At 40.7% G+C, this 20,760-nt stretch overlaps 1 protein-coding gene across 1 annotated transcript in view; it reads right to left on the reverse strand.

Annotated features, from left to right (window-relative positions):
• AMPH (amphiphysin) overlaps nt 1–20,760 on the reverse strand; it is a 269,962-nt gene that overhangs the window by 87,447 nt on the left and 161,755 nt on the right. Inside the window, exons 6-7 of the mRNA XM_044245644.1 lie at nt 9,492–9,599; nt 6,812–6,897 (exon numbers count right to left, since the gene is read on the reverse strand). Coding sequence (XP_044101579.1) covers nt 6,812–6,897; nt 9,492–9,599 — 194 coding nt within the window. The remainder of the gene's footprint in view (nt 1–6,811; nt 6,898–9,491; nt 9,600–20,760) is intronic.

Below are 20,760 nucleotides of genomic sequence, written 5' to 3' on the forward strand. Positions count from 1 at the left end.
ACCTGAGCGCAGATTACTGAACATGCGCTCTGTCATTCTGGTGAGTCAAAGAAGCAGACTTCAAGACATCTTGTGAATGTTAACGTTACCACAAAAGGTCACCTACAATGAAATATCAAAAACGAGTAGATTTGGACAGAAACAGCTAAGGGCACTGAGAAGATGGGAATTAACAGCCTTGTGTCAGCTGCGAATATCTGCTTGAGAGGATAAACTTGGGCTGCCCTGAAAAAGGGTCAGATTTAAATACAAGGCAAGAGAAGATGTGTGAATCGGAGGGTATAGACGGATGGGGGGTGTAGGTGGATGGGGTGTAGATGGATAGGGTATGATGGGGGGGCAGAGATGGATGCAGGTGTAGATGCATGGGGAGTGTAGACGGCCAGAGAAGTACAGATGGACAGGTGGTATAGACCAAGGGTGCAGAAGGGGAGTGCAGATGGAGGGGTTGTGTAGGGTGTAGTTGACCTTCACTGGTGAGTACTGTTTTTATTTTCAAAATAAAACCCTAATGAAGATCTATGAATTAAGACTTGGTGCACAGCTCTACTCTTTCCTTAGGGTAAGTTTCTTGGATATAAGTGCTGTGTGAGAGGCAGACACCATAGAAGCTTTGATGACTTGTGCCAAGCTGTTCCCACCCAGGCTGGGTCCTTCGACTCCCTCAGCTCTCAGCATGAGGTTATACAAAACCGTTGTAAATTTGATAGGTGAGAGTTAATACCTTGCTGACTTTTATATTTATATTCCCTTAATTAAAGTTGATACATTTTTCATTTATTTATTAGCCATTTATTTTGCTTCTTTTGTGAGTCATCTATTCATATTTTGTGTTTATTTCTTCGTGCTTGTTTTTTTCTTGTTTATTTGTAAGGGAATTACTATTAAACATATTGATCCTTGGACACATTTAGCAAAAACAAGAGTTCCCATTCTTCTGTCTTTAAATTTTATTTTCTGATATATAGTTTATATCAATATCTGATATATAGTTTGTATCAATTATTATCATGGCACCTGGGTGGTTCAGTGGGTTAAGCGTTCGATTCTTGATTTCAGCTCAGGTCATGATCTCAGGGCAGTGAGATCGAGCCCTGCGTCTGGCTCCATGCTCACTGGGGAGTCTGCTTGAGATTCTCCCTCTCCCTCTGTCCCTCCCTGTCACCCCCACTCTCATTCTCTCTCTCTAGAAAAGAAAGTATTATTTAGGGAAATAATTGGTGTGGTGCCAGGAATACCTTGTTGAGAATGACTAAACAAATATCAATCAATTTTCTAATATTTTTATGATTTTAGAACTTAAGTCAACTAGCATGTATTTAACTTAGAGTGTTGAATATCTTTGATGCAATTCACCAGATAATGGTTTTCTTCAATTTAAGAAATCAGAGACTCTTTTAAAGTAGGGAATGCCTTTGACTCATTCACTACCAGAGGCACTAATAAGGGACCTGGTCAGAGCAGGCATGCAGTAAATATTCCACAAATGAATGAAAGGACTAGTGTGCATTTCTCCCACTGCAAGGGCATATCCTGACTGTACGTGGCTACCTTAGCTTGTAGAAAACTGATGTCACCAGCAGGAGGCGTACATCCACCAACAGCAGCAGGCTGTTGAGTACAGTGAGGTTTCACTTCACAAGGTCTTCATAAACACAGGGCTCTGAGACATTCCTATTTCCCTGAAGGACTCCTCTGAGGCATCCTCAGACCCCACCTGGTTAGCCGTCAAGACCACCTCCAATCCTTTATTAAGACAGTGCTTTGTCCTTGGAAACAGTGGGAAGGATTAAGAGCTGAGCTATCACCACCAAGGGGCGCAGACCAGGTTACTCTCCCCTGGTGATACCCTAAAGGAAGTCTGCATAGGTCAGGGTGGGGTCACTATTTTTTTTCTTAAGATTTTTATTTATTTATTTGACAGAGAGAGATCACAAGCAGGCATAGAGGCAGGCAGAGAGAGAGAGAGAGAGAGGAGGAAGCAGGCTCCCCGCCGAGCAGAGAGCCCGATGCGGGACTCGATCCCAGGACCCTGAGATCATGACCTGAGCTGAAGGCAGCGGCTTAACCCACTGAGCCACCCAGGTGCCCCGGGTGGGGTCACTATTTCCCCCTGAGCCCCCTGCAATGGAGGAAGCATCCTCTGCCGTCCCACACTTACTAGAGGGGTGGACTGAAAGAAGGAAGAAATCTCCCAACCTCCCAGGCCCCACCCTGTTCACAGCACCCACAACATGTGTCTCACGACCTCCCTCTCTCCCCTCCCCTGGGCCCTAACACAAACACAGCAGATCCCCATAATAGGACTCTCCACGCAAATAAGAAACCCCTGGCTCACTGACCTTGTGAGCTCTGGATATTGCCATCACTCAAACCCAAATGAGAACACTCCCTACTCTCACTTCCTGGACCACAAGATCCTTGATTCATTCACTTCTGTTCCACTTGCTAATTTATTTTTAATCTTTAATCTTTAGCCTTTTCTTCCAGGCTGCTGCCCCCTCAGGCTCAGCATCTGGCTTTATCAAGTTTAGGCCTCTCAATGCTGGGGGCCCACTGGGTGGCTGAGCTCCACCAACACCTAGTCTTTATCCCTCACCCTCCACTTGCTCCAGAAATCCTCAGTCCTCCATCATCCCCTATGTGCCGCTGCCACTGTCAACTCTCAAAACAGTAACGACTATTTTAAAAGGCTTCCCTTGCCCTCTCAACTCCCCTCTATCTGTTGCCATGACTCCTCAGGTCCATCTTAGTCATGATCCTGCTTCACCAAACACGGTCTCTCCAGCGCCTGCAGTCAGGCTTGTGACCCCGTCCTCAGCTGGAACCTATTTGGAAACTCCCCTTTGCTTCTCTGGAAACAATACACTCTTCCTCTCCACTGCTTGACCTCCATTTTTTTTTGTTTTGTTTTTTGTTTTTAAGATTTTATTTATTTATTTGACAGACAGAGATCACAAGTAGACAGAGAGGCAGACAGAGAGAGAAAGGGAGGAAGCAGGCTCCCCGCTGAGCAGAGAAATTTCCCATGCAGGATAAGGGGCTTGATCTCAGGACCCTGGGATCATGACCTGAGCCAAAGGCAGAGGCTTAACCCACTGAGCCACCCAGGTGCCCCTGACTTCTGTTTTATAAGTGATTCTCCTGGCACTCCTTCACTGGTAAAAATCTCTCCATTCTTGGCTTTCTAAGGTACTACTCTTCTGGGTCTTCTCCTACATCTGTGATTATTTCCCCTCAGGCTCATCTGCAGGCCCCTCTTCCAGCACATTCCTTAAATACTGCTGCTGTCAGTACTCATTTCACCACAGGAGGGAGGCACAGAAGACACAAAGTGCTAACTTCAATCTCAAGGTGAGTGATATGGCTGGGAAAAAAACATGTATTTATAAAACGATTACATGAAATAAATGTTATTTATTGAAAGTCTGCATACAGTCTCACTGTATGTAAGGAGAAGGCCTACATCAGACATCAGGACTAACAGGAGGTACCACAGAAGTCTATTTAAGGGCCAGCTTTAGGATTTATAAACCTTACAGTATCAGGCAAAGTGTTTAACCAGTATCATCCCTGGCCTCCTCATTTTTAAGATGAGGGTATATAGGTAATTGTGATAACTAGAGATTATGCATGCAAAGTGCATAAAATGATACCTGAAAATAGACAGTATTCAATAATAAATGAGCTCTTTTTCTACACATAAACACACATAATACACATAATACGTCAAAAAATACAATATATATATAAAGGCCTACATAAAATTAACAAATCAGGAAACAAAAGTGTTGGTGAGGATGTGGAGGGTCCTCAAAAAGATAAAAATAGAGCTACCCTACAACCCAGTAAAAGATGGTATTTATCCAAAAGATGCAAATATAGTGATCCAAAGGGACACCCGTACCCCAATGTTTCTAGCAGCAATGTCCACGATAGCCAAACAATGGAAAGAACCCAGAGGTCCATCAACACATGAATGAATAAAGATGTAACACACACACACACACACACACACACACACACGATGGAATATTACTCAGTCATCAAAAAACCCTGAAATTTAACCATTTGCAATGATGTGGATAGAGCTAGAGGGTATTATGCTAAATGAAATAAATCAGAGAACGATTTCCCACATATGCAGAATTTAAGAAGCAAAACAGGATCAAAGGGTAAGGGAGGGAAAAATAAAATAAGACAAAATATGAGAGGGAAACAAACCATAAGAGACTCTCAACTCTAGAAAACTGCGGGTTGCTGGAGGGGAAGGGGGGGAATGGGGTTACTAGGTGATCAGTATGAAAGCGGGCATGAGATGTGATGAGCACTGGGTGTTATATGTAACTGATGAAATCACTGAACTCTACCTCTGAAACTAATAATATACTATATGTTAATTAACTGAATTTAAATAACCCCCCCCAAATTTTGAAAAGGCCTAAACTAGGTTTTCATCAAAAGGCAGGACCTGATCGACATACAAAGGAGTGAGCCTTGAATGTGGGAATAAGTCAGTGGATTATAAAGCACCGAAACATTGAGATTGCATTTGGCCAGATGAGGGGAAAGATTTCCCTCCAAATTTATCCTTCAAATATTCCCATTGTGTTTAAGTTCTTACAAAGTCTTTTATATTACAAGATACTCTGACAGATTCTTACACTGAATAATAAATACTATTTGGGGACGATACATAAGCCTCAATGGCATCAGTCATTGCTGGTTTTGAATTCTTACAGAGAACATTAGGAAAAGAAATTCATTACACACCCAATACATATTAAGGCAAATAATAACTGTGTTCTGGCAATTTTGGCAGACAATTTACCCAGAAGTATTATGTCATAATTGGAAGTGTTGAGTATTGTGGTACCTTAGCTCTTGCAAAATCAGTTTAAAAAGCAACTGAGTAAGTAATTACATTTGAGACCACAAAAATTCCTTTAGAGGGGGAATGAACAGAGTAACTGTCTAAATTGTATGCAAATGACAACTTGTGTTTGGGATGGGATATCTGTGGGGGAAGATAATAAGCTCTGGGGAACTACCAGCTGACTTGATGAGTGTCCTTAATGAGGACGAAGACATGGATGCCAAAGACAGATATAAAGATCTTAGTATTACTTGAAATATGAGTGTCAAATACATTTCTTTTCTTAAACGATTTTATTTAACAGAGAGAGGGAACACAAGCGGAGGCATGGGAGAGAGAGAAGTAGGCTTCCTGCTGAGCAGGGAACCTGATGTGGGCCTCAATCCCAGGACTCTGGGGTCATGACCTGAGCTGAAGGCAGAAGGCAGATGCTTAGAGAGTGAGCCACCCAGGCACCCGTAAAATAGATTTCTTAAAAAAATATAATTTCATATAATTTGTGATTTTAAAAAGGCATGACTACGTCAATTAAAATTATGAATAGGTATTTGCTTCATCTGTATCCCTAGAGGTTTTATATGTTCAGGCTGCTCAAAATCCTCTTTGGGCACACAGTAGGCTCCTCAGCAGACCACAAAGATTGGTCAAGGTAGAGCTTCTGAATGACAAGGTGGACAGGATGAGGTCAAAGACACAAATGTGAGGACAAAACCACCATCATTACCCACAGAGAGAGTAAAGACAGTGGCAGTGAGAACAGGGAGAGAGAGACCAATCCAGAAGACCACAGAGAAAAAGGATGGATTGACTCCTTTGATGGTCCTCTGGTTTTCTATAGTTTCTGACTCCACAGTTTGTAGTCTGGGAGCCCAGGAACGATAGTACCACAGAGAGAAATACAGATGTTGAAAGGATGAGTAAATTCTGATGAGCGATGAGCTAAGTTCACATATGTTAAAATTCGGGTTATGGCTGAACATTGAAGTGGTCATGCCCTGCAGGCTGACTTTATCAGGAACTGACCAGAATTTCCTCCAGATATTTCAGTAGTTCAAAAATAAACATGGAGTGCCTACTCCAGGAAAAAATTGAGGCAAACTCAATTTTTTGGATAAACTCCACTGTAGACCCTCAAAATGCTGACAATTTTAGAGGCTAAGTAGGAACTCCAGATTATCTATGGAGGAAGGCTTTAAGGGATGCCAATCTGGTTGGAAGCTGGGCTAGATGGTTTGCCTTACAGCAGGGTTGCACAGAGAACACAATTCTGTTTATTTGGCAGGGGAGTCGCTGATGTAAATTGAGAGACATAAGGACCCACTTTATCCAACAACATCTTGGTTCTACCACTGAGTGGGAAAAAGAAGACAAAGGATGGACAATGCACTTAATGCCACAGGAAATGCAGAGTGCCCATAATAAAAAGAATATTTAGCCCTTCAAACAGGAATGAAGTTCAGGTTAAAAGGTCAGAGCTGAAAACAGAGGTTTGACATCAACACTGGAAGACCAGATGACCTCTCGGAAGAAATGGAATCCTGCCAAGAGCTAAAATGTATCCTTGTGAATTTCAAAGTTAAGGGCAGTTCTCCACATGCCTCCAATTGAGATCTGGGGCCCCATTTGAGAAATAGATCAAGGTCTAAAACTTTGCAGTCAATAGAATAGCTACTAGCCTCAGGTTGTTATTTAAATTTAAATGAATCAAAGCAAAATAAACTAAATCTAAAATGCAGTTCCTCCACCATACTAGCCATAGTCCAAGTGTTCAACAGCCTACCATATGTGGCAAGTAGCTATTGCCTAAAATTACAGAAATAGAACACTTCTCTTGGATGACCTTTAGCATCCCAAGCAATAAAGACAAGAGAAGGGATTTCTCTGTTCTTGATTTTTTAAAAGGGATGTGGACCCCCTGTATAGATGTAATGTTACCTTGACCATAATGATGGTAACTCTTCTTGTAAGTCAACGTTAAACTCTTCAAATACTTTCTGTGCTTTCTGAAATTCCTCTTCTGCCTAGAAGACACATAACAAGTGTTTATGCTAAAAAATGTCATTGAAACACAAGCTATTTCTATATACAACAATAGCATTTAACATAACATGGGAACAGCTTTACAGCATATTGAGAAGGACAGAAATTTGTCTGGTTAAAATCCACATAATTTTGGGGGGGCCTGGATGACTCAGTTGGTCAGGCATCTGACTCTTGATTTAGGCTTTGGTCATGATTTCAGGGTAAATCTGAGCCCCCCATCAGGCTCCAGGCTGGGTATGAAGCCTACTTAAGATTCTTTCTCTCCCTTTCCCTCTACCCACGCCCCCCACTCATAAGCACACGCATATTCCTCTCAAAAACAAACCAAAAAACGAATAAAATTTGCATAATTTTTCTCAGTAACAGTGAAATAGTAAGTCATTTTTTTAAGATTGATTTATTTATTTGACACACAGAGATTACAAGAAGGCAGGGAGGCAGACAGAAAGAGAGGAAGGAAAGCAGGCTCCTGCTGAGCAGAGAGCCCAATGCGGGGCTCGGTCCCAGGACCCTGAGATCATGACCTGAGCCGAAGGCAGAGGCTTTAACCCACTGAGCCACCCAGGCACTTCAAAAGAGTAAGTCTTATTAAGACACAAAAACTGACTTGATTACAGTGGTTGCTTTTGTAGCCTGGCAGTTTGACCACAAAAATATAACTGCCTGTCCCACACACCGCTCTGTTCTGGATACCGGACATGGATACTTCCCAAAGGACTTCCCCGTCTAGTGAGAAATCTAAATAATTACATCACAAACTAGCACTTAAAACTATTGCAGAGCATGCTACTGGGGAAGACGGTACAGAAACAGAGGGTTCCACAGGAAAAGTGATATTCTAAAAGAATCTTGAAGAATCAGCAAATGTTCCCTTTGAAGAAGCGGAGGGCGAGGTGCTACAATGCATAAAGGTGGCATTTCCTGGGATAGAATCCTAGCTTACTAATGGTGTCAATTTGTGAAATGGTTTTAACGTTCTTCATCTCTGAGGCCTCACTGATAAAATGGAGATGGTAATGCCCACTTCACAGGTGTCATGAGTATTAAGAAGCAATGGCACAGATGAGAGGGTGCCTGGCACCTAAGGTGTCTTACGCAAAGGGCAGCTCTCATCGTGGCTGCTCAGGAATGGATGTGTGGGTCAGGAGAGCTTTCGTTCAGGGTGTGGGTATGAAAGGAGGAGCAGAGGGGAAGGAAGATTCAAAAGCTGATTAGGATGAACAGATGAGTCATGACCAAGTTGTGCGGGTCTCATATGCACACTAAGAAATTTAGATTTGTTTTCTACAGGCTATCCAAGCCATTAAAAGACAAGCGGTGGAGAAACATATCTAGATATGTGATGCAGAAATACTATTCAGACAGCTGTGTGTAGGCAGATAGAAGGAGGCAAGACTGGAAGCAAAGGGAATAGTTAGCAGGTATCAGCTGGCATCTGTAAGTGACTGGTTTACATAGTAAAAGCTACTGAAGCGAGTTTTCTAAAAGAAAACGAATGTTCTATAAGCCCAGCACATATCTGCACTCTCTGGCAACCATAGGTTATGTCTTAGAATTTCAAATTTGGTTTTCTATCTGAATCTGCCTTTTTTTTTTTTTTTAAAGACTTTATTTATTTATTTATTTGACAGGGGGGAAATCACAAGTAGGCAGAGAGGCAGGCACAGAGAGAGAGGAGGAAGCAGGCTCCCCACCAAGCAGAGAGCCCAATGCAGGACTTGATCCCAGGACCCTGAGATCATGACCTGAGCCAAAAACAGAGGCCAAACCCACTGAGCCACCCAGGCGCCCCCTGAATCTGCCTTTTAACTTCAAATACGGACCTTAAACACAGAAAGAAGTGGACGAACACATTACTTTCGCTGAGCCTGCAGTATTGCTGGGGCCAAGGTTGACTCTGACTAAAATGTGTGAGTCAGTGTCAGCCATGTGAACTCTAAAATCACATGAAAAACCTCATAAAAAATTAGGGAAAGCAGCCCACAACTACCATGTATCAGCTTAAATTCTGTCCTAATTCCACTCTCCTTTAAAAAGGAAATAACAGGTATACCATGTTTTGCTATGCTATGTTTCACTGTGCTTTATTGACACTGAATATTTTTACAGACTGAGGGTTTGTGGCAACCCTGCACCAAGCAAACCTATAGGTAACATTTTTCTAGCAGCATTTGCTTATCTCATGTCTCTGTCTCACATTCGCGTAATTCTTGCAGTATTTAAGCATTTTCATTATTATTATATTTGTTATAAACTATGATCAGTGATTATGACTTGCTGAAAGCTCACGTAATAAAATTTTTAGCAATAAAGTGTTTCTAATAAAAATGTTGTATTTTTAAATCCGATGCTATTACACACTTGATAGACTATGGTATAGCATCAACATAACTTTCGGATATACTGGGTAACTAAAAAATTCATTTGATGGCTTTATTACAAATATTTGTTTTATTGTCATGCTTGAGAACTGAACCCAAAATATCTCTGAGTTTTGCTTAATTTTAAGAAACAAAGTCGTTATACATTATATAATATGGAGAGTGGTGTCAGCAGTTGGATCAATTCTTACCTTCGAGATTCGACTTTCATCCTTCCTCTTGGAGCTCTGCAAAGCTTCCAGGTGGTGGCGGGCACTATCATAGTCCACCAGCTTCCTGCTGCGTTTTGCGATGCGATTCTGTTGACAAGGAAATGCATGCATGATTATAGATTCTTTTTTTGATTACTAAAATGCTTCCATTGTGCAGAGCAACAGAGGATCTTGACCGTACACTGAAAGTGAACCAGAATTTCAACGAGTGATACCTGGAAATCACACTACCACGTCCAATTCTCTCCTTAAAAACCATCAGGTAAATAGCTTTCCTTCTGAAAATAATTAGGCTGATTATGAACAGTGAAAGGTAGAATTTGCAGTCAAGATCAGAAATATTCCAGAACTGGTTAAGGGAAGCAATACGATCTTTTACCCTCGATTCTAAGTCTTTCGATGTTCCATTCTGAATATCATGGAAGACTCTAGTAGGATTTGGTTTTAGAACTCTAATAACATTCATACCAACAGAAGTTCTATAACGTAAATTTACTTCCTAAAAAAATCCTTTTTCTTAGTCATGGTCCTCAATCCTTCTGTTCATTAGAATCACCTGAGGAGCCATAAAAACACATGCATCCTTAGAGACTCCACTTCCGTTTAGGATATAGACGGCTACAACAAATGTCACTCTCACACGGACAAGAAAAAGTTTGGATAATCTATAAAAGGATAACTCCTTTTGATTCCATCAGAGACCTAAGGGTCACAAGGCAGCAAAATAATCTTAAGTCTTCTATTTGGGAAGAAGAACTAAGTCCCCCAAGGAGAGACAAGACAACAAATCATTTGTGCCAACAAACCAAAGTACAGGTAGAAGTTGTGGACATGAAGACATCAGCCAATATTTTAACAAAATGGTAGAGGATGGTTAACGTATCCCTGTGGGAAGCTGGGTAGCCAAGACACAAGGGCAAATTGCACTTAAGGGTAAGCTCTTCCCTTCAGCCTCCAATGGATGCTGTAAGAATGCTTGGGAAGAAGATATACTTAAGCAGTACAGGTGAGAATGAAGTGAGCTATGGGTGTTACAGGGTGGGCAGTAGGGTGTGTCCATTTCATACACCTTTTTCTCTTACAAGGCAAAAGCTATAAGTTGCTTAAGGGGGGAGCCCACAGACAACAGGCAAAGATATACTGCTTGATGGAGAGGAATAGAAGCAAAACAAATCTGGACCTGCAAAAGGCTTTAGGAAACCCTTCCGGCCCCTATGATATATGTAAAGATCAATTTTACACAAGGAAAGGTAGAAGAAAAATCTCTACTGATTGGGGAGGTGTATAAAACCTTCTTGGGCCATGGGCTGGCTCCTTTAACAAGCAGAGGTCTGTTTCCACTCGAGTGGGGCAGGAAATTCCTGTCTAAGGCCAACCAAAGATATGAGACTGATGTTGCTTAAGACAGGCCAAAAACATGGGGCCCCTGTGTGGCTCAGTTGTTAAGTGTCTGCCTTCACTAAGTGTCTGCCTTCAGCTCAGGTCATGGTACCAGGATCCTGGGATCGAGCCTGGCATCAGGGCTCCCTGCTCAGCAGGAAGCCTGTTTCTCCCTCTCCCACTTCTCATTCTTATGTTTCCTCTCTCACTCTCTCTCTGTCAGATAAATAAATAAAATCTTTAAAAAAAAAAAAAAAAGGACAGGCCAAACAAATATAACAAAAACCAGCCATATCCCCATTATAAGTCTAACACTCAACAATAAGTTATAGATGGGGAGGTGGAGTCAAGATGGCAGAGGAATAGTAGGCTGGGATGATATCAGGTAGCAGGAGTTAAGCTAGATAGTTATCGAATAATTCCAAACACCTACAAATCCAATAGGAGATTGAAGTAAAGAAGAGCAGCAATTCTAGAAACAGAAAATCGACCACTTTTTGAAAGATAGGACATGTGACAAGTGAATCAGAAGTGATGGGAAGATAGACTGCAGAGGGAGGGGCCAGCTCCCCGCAAGCAGCGGAACAACGGAGCACAAAATCAGAACTTTTAGAGGTCTGTTCCACTGAGGGACATTGCTCCAGAGGGTAAGCTGGGGTGGAGCTCTTGCAGGGACAGTGTGGGCTCAGGTCCTGTGGGGTAACAGAAGGATGGGGCTGTCTGAGTATCGCAGAGCTTGCAGGTATCAGAGTGGGGGAGCTGGATACAGAGACGGAGCTGAGGAGTGAGCGCTCAGCTTGGGGTTACCTTAAACTGTGATCCGTGGCATAGTCAGACCACTGATCTTTGAGCAAGGACCTCACAAGTGGCAGATCCGGGGAGAAATCCCTGGAAGAGTGGCAAGGATCTGCTGGGTTTGGGGACTCCAGACCGAGCTGTGTGCCAGAGACAGAAATGCTCAGTCACAGGCCGGGTAAGCTCAGAGCAGGACGGAGACCAGGGAGACAAGAGTGATTGAATGCTTTCGCAGAGGGCACAGTGAGGAGTGGGTCCCCGAGTATTGGGCTCTTCCAGGCCAGAGATTGAGAGGCCACCATTTTCATTCCAGTCCTCCAGAACTCTAGGGAAAGCATTCAGGGAATAAAAGTTCCCAAGAGCTAATACCAGCAGATTACTTAGGCCAGCCCCTGACAAGGGTGGTCCAATTCCACCTCGGGCAAAGACACTTGAGAATCACTACAACAAGCCCCTCCCCTAGAAGATCAGCAAAAAATCCAGCCAGGAACAAGCTCAGTGATCAAGGACAACAGCAGAATTCCTTCCAGAAGGGAAAGCAAAGCATGGAATTCATGGTTTTCTCCGCATGATTCTTTAGTCTTGCAAAGTTAATTAAATTCTTCAACTTTTTTTCTTATTCTAATTTTTTAACTTTTACTCATTCTTTTTTAACATTTTTTAACTAATTTACCTTAAAAATACCTTTCTTAAAAAAATCTTTTTGAACCTTTATTATTGTAGTCATATTTTACCCTTCATTATATCTAACTTTATCTTTTGTATACACATAGGGTTTTTTCTTCAAAATATTTTGCGATACAACTTCTTCTAATAAATCAAAATATACCCTAAATCTGACACAGGGTTTGCTCTAGTCTCCAGACTGAGCAAATTCTCTCCATTTTCTTTTTCTTTCTTTTCCCAACCACCTTATCTTATCAACTCCTTTTTTAGAATTTTTTAAAATTTTCATCTTTACAGTCATACTCCATCCCTTCCTCATGTTAACCCTTATATTTGTGTGTGTGTGTGTGTGTGTGTGTATATATATATATATATACATTTTCTTTTTTGTTCTTTAAAATTATGGAAGGTAGTTTCTACTAAGAGACCAAAATACTCCCAAAATCAAGTGGGTGGCTCTGTCCTATTCACCAGTCTAATACATATATTTTCTTTTTCTTTTTCTTTTTTTTTTCCAAGTTTTTTTTAACTTCTTTCTACGCCCTTTCTTCTCCCCATGATTTGGGTCTCTTCTGATTTGGTTAATGCATATTTTTCTGCAGTAATTGCCACCCTTTTACTATTTTATTCTCTCCTTCATATATTCTTACTTGGATAAAATGACAAGGCAGAAAAACTCATCACAAAAAAAAGAACAAGAGGCAGTACTGAAGGCTGGGACCTAATCAATACAAACGTTGATAATATGTCAGAACTAGAGTTCAGAATGATGATTCCAAGGTGCTAGTTGGGCTCGAAAATGGGATGGAAGATATTAGAGAAACCCTGTCTGGAAAAATAAAAGCCCTTCCTGGAGAAATAAAAGAACTAAATCTAAGCAAGCTTAAATCAAAAAAAGCTATTAATGAGGTACAATAAAAAATGGAGGCTCTTACAGCTACGATAAATGAGGCCAAAGAGAGAATTAGTTATACAGAAGAACAAATGACAGAGAATAAAGAAGCTGAGCAAAAGAGAGACAAACAACTATAGACCACGAGGGGAGAATTGGAGAGATAAATAATACCATAAGACAAAACAATATCAGAATAACTGATATTCCAGAAAAAGAAAGACAGAGGGAGCCAGAAGGTACATTGGAGCAATTTATTACAGAGAATTTCCTAATATGGCAAAGGGAACAAGCATCAAAATCCAGGACGCACAGAGAACCCCCCTCAAAATCAGTAAGAATAGGTCCACACCTCATCATCTCAGAGTAAAACTTACAAGTCTTAGTGACAAAAAGAAAATTCTGAAATCTGCCCGGCAGAAGAAGTCTGTATCATACAATAGTAAAAATATTAGACTGGCAGCAGATTTATCCACAGAGACCTCGCAGGCCAGAGAGAACTGGCATGATATATTCAGAGCACTAAATGAGAAAAACATGCAGCCAAGAATACTATATATCCAGCTAGGTTATCATTGAAAATAGAGGGAGAGATAAAAACCTTATAGGGCAAACAAAAACTAAAAGAGTTTGTAAACACCAAACCAGCTCTACAGAAAATATTGAAAGGGGTCTTCTAAACAAAGAGAGAGCCTAAGAGTAGTAGACCAGAAAGGAACAGAGACAATATACAGTAACAGTTACCTACATGCAATATAATGACACTAAATTCGTATCTCTCAATAGTTACCCTGAATATAAATGTGCTAAATGCCCCAATCAAAAGACACAGGGTATCAGAATGGATAAAAAGACAAAAACCCATCAATATGCTGTCTACAAGAAACTCATTTTAGACCCAAAGACACCTCCAGATTTTTTTTTTTTTAGACACCTCCAGATTTAAAGTGAGGGGGTGGGAAACAATTTACCATGCTAATGGACATCAAAAGAATGCTGGGGTGGCAATCCTTATATCAAATAAATTAAAACTTAAGCCAAAGACTATAATAAGAGATGACAAAGGACACTATATCATACTCAAAGGCTCTGTCCAACAAGAAGATCTAACAATTTTAAATATCTATGCTGCTAACATGGAAGCAGCCAACTACATAAAGCAATTAATGACAAAATCAAAGAAACACATGGACAATAATACAATAATAGGAGGGAACTTTAAAACTCCCCTCACTGAAATGGACAGATCATACAAGCAAAAGTCAACAAGGAAATAAAGGCCCCAAATGACACACTGGACCAGAGGGGACATCACCGATCTATTCAGAACATTCCATCCCAAAGCAACAGAATACACATTCTTCTCTAGTGCACATGGAACATTCTCCAGAATAGATCACATCCTGGGTCACAAATCAGGTCTGAACTGGTACCAGAAGATTGGGATCATTCCCTGCATATTTTCAGACACAATGCTATGAAGCTAGAACTCAATCACAAGGGGAAATTTGGAATGAAACTAAATACATAGAGGCTAAAGAGCATCCTACTAAAGAATGGATAGGTCAACCAGGAAATTAAAGAAGAATTGAAAAAAATTCATGGAAACAAATAATAATGAAAACACAATGGTTCAAAATCTGTGGGACACAGCAAAGGCAGTCCTGAGAGGAAAATATATAGTAATACAATTACTATATCATTTCTCAAGAAACAAGAAAGGTCTCAAATACACAACCTAACCCTACACCTAAAGGGGATGGAGAAAGAAAAACAAAGAAAGCCTAAATCCAGCAGGAGAAGAAAAATAATAAAGATCAGAGCAGAAATTAATGAACTAGAAACCAAAAAAAAAAAACAAAAACAAAAACAAAAAAACCAGTAGAACAAATCAATGAAACTAGGAGTTGGTTCTTTGAATGAATTAATGAGATTGATAAACCCCTGCCCAGACCTATCAAAAAGAAAAGAGAAAGGACCCAAATAAATAAAATCATGAATGAAAGAGGAGCGATCACAAACAACACCAAAGACATACAAACAATTATAAGAACATAATATAAGCAACTATACGCCAGCAAATTGGACAATCTGGAAGAAATGGATGCATTCCTAGAGACGTATAAACTACCACAACTGAACCAGGATTAAATAGAAAACCTGAACAGACCCATAACCAGTAAGGAGATTGAAGAAGTCATCAAAAATCTCCAAACAAACAAGGGCCTGGGGCCACATGGCTTCCCAGGGGAATTCTACCATTAAGGGGTATAAGCAATGAGGGGCACCTGGGTGGCTCAGTGGGTTAAGCCTCTGCTTCAGCTCAGGTCATGATCTCAGGGTCCTGGGATGAAGCCCTGCATTGGAGTTTCTGCTCAGCAGGGAGCCTGTTCCTCCTCTCTCTCTCTCTCTAACTGCCTCTCTGTCTAATTGTGATCTGTCTGTTAAATAAATAAAATCTTTAAAAAATAAATAAATAAAAGAAGAATTAAATCCAATTCCCTTGAGACTGTTCCAAAAAATAGAAATGGAAGGAAAACTGCCAAACTCATTTTATGAGGAAAGCATTACCTTGATCCCAAAACCAGATAAAGACCCCATCAAAAAGGAGAAATAGAGACCAATATCCTTGATGAACACAGATGTGAAAATTCTCATCAAAATACTAGCCAATAGGATCCAACAGTACATTAAAAAGATTATTCACCACGACCAAGTGGATTTATTCCAGGGCTGCAATGTTGGTTCAACATCCACAAATCAATCACTGTGATACAATACATTAATAAAAGAAAGAACAAGAACCATATGATACTTTCAATAGATGCTGCAAAAGCATTTGACAAAGCACAGCATCCTTTCTTCATCAAAACTCTTCAAAGTGTAGGGATAGAGGGTACTTACTCAATATCATCAAACCCATCAATGACAAACCCACACCAAATATCATTCTCAATGGAGAAAAACTGAGACCTTTTCTGCTAAGGTCAGGAACACGAGGGATGTCCATTATCACCAAGGCTTTTCAACATAGTATGAGAAGTCCTAGCCTCAGCAATCAGACAACAAAAAGAAATTAAAAGCATCTAAATTGGAAAAGAAGTCAAAGTATCACTCCTCGCAGATGATATGATACTTTATGTAGAAAACCCAAAAGACTCCACTCCAAATCTGCTAGAACTTTTATAGGAATTCAGTAAAGTGTCAGGATATAAAATCAATGCACAGAAATTTTTTGCATTATTATATACCCCAACAACAAGACAAAAGAAAGAGAAATTAAGGGGTCAATCCCATTTACAATTGCACCCAAAACCATAAGATACCTAGGAATAAATCTAACCAAAGAGGGAAAGAATCTGTACTCAGAAAACTATGAAGTACTCATGAAAGAAACTGAGGAAGACACAAAGAAATGGAAAAATGTTCCATGCTCATGACTGGAAGAACAAATATTGTGAAAATGTCTATGCTACCTAAAGCAATCTATATGCTTAATGCAATCCCTAACAAGATACCATCCATTTTTTCAACGAAATGGAACAAATAATCCTTAAATTTGTATGGAACCAGAAAAACCTTGAATAGCCAGAGGAATGTTGAAAAAGAAAGACAAAGTTGGCAGCATCACAATTCCAGACTTCAAGCTCTTCAAGACAGTATGGTACTGGCACTAAAACAGACACATAGATCAGTGGAACAGACTAGAGAGCCCAGAAATAGACCCTCAACTCTATGGTCGACTAATCTTCAACAAAGCAGGAAAGAATGTCCAATGGAAAAAAGTCTCTTCAACAAATGGGGTTGGGACAACTGGATGGCAGAAAAATCAAACTGGACCACTTCCTTATACCACACACAAAAACAGACGCATGATGGGCGAAAGACCTCAGTGTAAGAAAGGAATCCATCAATATCCTTGAGGAGAACACAGGCAGCAACTTCTTCTACCTCAGTCACAGCAACTTCTTCCTAGAAACATTGCCAAAGGCAAGGGAAGCAAGGGCAAAAATGAACTATTGGGATTTCATCAAAATCAAAAGCTTTTACACAGCAAAGGAAATATTCAACAAAACCAAAAGACAACTGACAGAATGGGAGAAGATATTTGCAAACGACATATCAGATAAAGGGCTAGTATCTAAAATCGATAAAGAACTAATCAAACTCAACACCCAAAGAACAAAGAATCCAATCAAGAAATGGTAGTATTATGCCTCCATCAGAAAGGATGAATACCCAACTTTTGTAGCAACATGGATGGGACTGGAAGAGATTATGCTGAGTGAAATAAGTCAGGCAGAGAGAGTCAATTATCATATGGTCTCACTTATTTGTGGAGCGTAACAACTAGCATGGAGGACAAGGGGAGTTAGAGAGGAGAAGAGAGTTGAGGGAAATTGGAAGGGGAGGTGAACCATGAGAGACTATGGACTCTGAAAAACAATCTGAGGGTTTTGAAGGAGCGGGGGGGTGGGAGGTTGGGGGAACCAGGTGGTGGGTATTGGAGAGAGCACGGATTGCATGCAGCACTGGGTGTGGTGCAAAAAAAATGAATACTGTTATGCTGAAAATAAATTTAAAAAATTAAAAAAAAAAGAAAGAAATGGGCAGAGGACATGAACAGACATTTCTCCAAAGAAGATATCCAGATGGCCAACAGACACATGAAAAAGTGTTCCATATCACTCAGCATCAGGGAAATACAAATCAAAACCACAATGAGATACCACCTCATGCCAGTCAGAATGGCTAAAATTATTAAGTCCGGAAATGACAGATGCTGGCGAGGATGCTGAGAAAGGGGAACCCTCCTACACTGCTGGTGGGAATGCAAGCTGGTACAGGCACTCTGGAAAACAGCATGGAAGATCCTCAAAAAGTTGAGAACAGAGCTACCTTACGACCCAGGAATCGCACTACTGGGTATTTACCCTAGAGATACGAATGTAGTGATCTGAAGGGGCATGTGCATCTCAATGTTTATAGCAGCAATTTCCACATTAGCCAAACCATGGCAAGAACCTAGAGTTCCATCAACAGATGAATGAATAAAGAAGATGTGGTGTGTACATACATTGGAATACTATGCAGCCATCAAAAGAAATGAAATCCAAAAGCACATACCCTCCCCAATGTCCATAACCTTCCCCCCTTCTCCCAACCCCCCTCCCCCCAGCAACCCACAGTTTGTTTCGTGAGATTAAGAGTCACTTATGGTTTGTCTCCCTCCCTATCCCATCTTGTTTCATGTATTCTTCTCCTACCCACTTAAGCCCCCATGTTGCATCACCACTCCCTCATATCAGGGAGATACCATGAGAGACTATGGACTCTGAAAAACAGTCTGAGGGGTTTGAAGTGGCGGGGGGGGTGGGAGGTTGGGGTACCAGGTGGTGGGTATTATAGAGGGCACAGCTTGCATGGAGCACTGGGTGTGGTGAAAAAATAATGAATACTGTTTTTCTGAAAATAAATAAATTGGAAAAAATAAAAAATTAAAAAAAAAAAGAAATGAAATCTTGCCATTTGCAATGACATGGATGGAAATAGAGGGTATTATGCTTAGCAAATAAGTCAATCAGAGAAAGAGAATTATATGATCTCCCTGATATGAGGAATCTGAGAGGCAAAGTAGGAGGTCTGAGGGGTAGGGAAGGAAAAAAATGAAACAAGATGAGATCGGGAGGGAGACAAGCCGTAAGGGACTCTTAATGTCACAAAACAAACTGAGGGTTGCTGGGGGCAGGGTGTGGGCGGTAGGTAGAGGGTAGTTGGGTTAAGGATATTGGGGAAGGTATGTGCTATGGTGAGTGCTGTTTAGTGTGTAAACCTGGCGATTCACAGACTTGTACCCTTGAGGCTAATAATACATTATATGTTAATAAAAAAAATTTTTTTTAAAAGTGCTACCTGCCTACCACTGGAGGTAGGGCAAGTGTATAGAGAGAGGCTCCTTCTGCAATACAGGCACACAAGGAAGTAAGATCTGATAGGGAACAAGGACACGGAGAAAAATTCTCTGGCATCCAATGACCTACACTACATGGAGCAAAGGAGAGGCAAAAACCAGACTTCAACCCAACAGTCTGAAAACATAGATGTTAGCAGATAAGCACAAGGCATTAGCAGCCCAATTCTAAAGAAATGTCAAAGTCGGGGCACCTGGGTGGCTCAGTGGGTTAAAGCCTCTGCCTTCGGCTCAGGTCATGATCCCAGGGTCCTGGAATCGAGCCCCGAGTCGGGCTCTCTGCTCTGCAGGGAGACTGCTTCCTCCTCCTCTCTCTCTCTCTCTCTGCCTGCCTCTCTGCCTATTTGTGATTTCTCTCTCTGTCAAATAAATAAAATCTTAAAAAAAAAAAGGAATGTCAAAGCCATAGTGCAATGAAAGTAATAATAGTAATAATCATAATAACCAACAAACCTAAATCCAGCTCAATTCATGATCAGATTGATTTGCACCCCCCTCCACTACTGGTCTGACAAAAAGTCATGCCCATTTCAAGGCATTTACTTCAGGCTTCATGCTAAATGACGTCTTGGGAATCAATCTAAACTAATGAAACACACAAAAAGAAAACCCATGAGAAAAGATAAAGCAATCAAAAGAACCAGAGACATAACCCAGATGCTGGAAATACCAAACAGAAATTTGAAAATGACTATGACTAATATGTGGAAGTATCCAGTTGGAAAGGAGAATAACAGACATAAACTGATGGGTCATTTCTATAGAAATATGGAAACTTTAATGATCAAATAAAAAATCAAGTGGAAAAGGTAAAAAATTTTTAAAAAAGGATGTCAGAGAGGAAAAATTTCTTTGATACACTAATTGCTACACTTGAAACAGCCAAGAAAGAACAGTGTACTTGAAAATGCATCAAGAAAAATTATTTGCATTAAAACACAAAGAGATCTTGATGAAGTCCCAAAAGTTCATTTTCTCTTTTGTTTCCTTTGCCTTTACAGGCATATCTTTTTTTTTCCAATTTATTTATTTTCAGAAAAACATTATTCATTATTTTTTCACCACACCCAGTGCTCCATGCAAGCCATGCCCTCTATAATACCCACCACCTGGTACCCCAACTTCCCACTCCCCCGCCACTTCAAACCCCTCAGATTGTTTTTCAGAGTCCATAGTCTCTCATGGTCTCTCCCCTTCCAATTTACCCAAATTTACCCATAGTCTCTCCCCTTCCAATTTACCCAAATTCCCTTCTCCTCTCTAACGCCTCTTGTCCTCCATGCTATTTGTTATGCTCCACAAATAAGTGAAACCATATGATAATTGACTCTCTCTGCTTGACTTATTTCACTCAGCATAATCTCATCTTGAAAGAAGTTGCTGTGGGCCATGTCAAAGAGGTTACTGCCTATGTTCTCCTCTAGGATTTTGGTAGATTCCTGCTTCACGTTGAGGTCTTTTATCCATTTCAAGTTTATCTTTGTGTATAGTGTAAGAGAATGGTCGTGATTCATTCTTCTACACGCAGCTGTCCATTTTCCCAG

This window comes from Neovison vison, chromosome 4 (genome assembly GCF_020171115.1).
Source record: "Neovison vison isolate M4711 chromosome 4, ASM_NN_V1, whole genome shotgun sequence".
Taxonomy (NCBI): Eukaryota; Metazoa; Chordata; class Mammalia; order Carnivora; family Mustelidae; genus Neogale; species Neogale vison.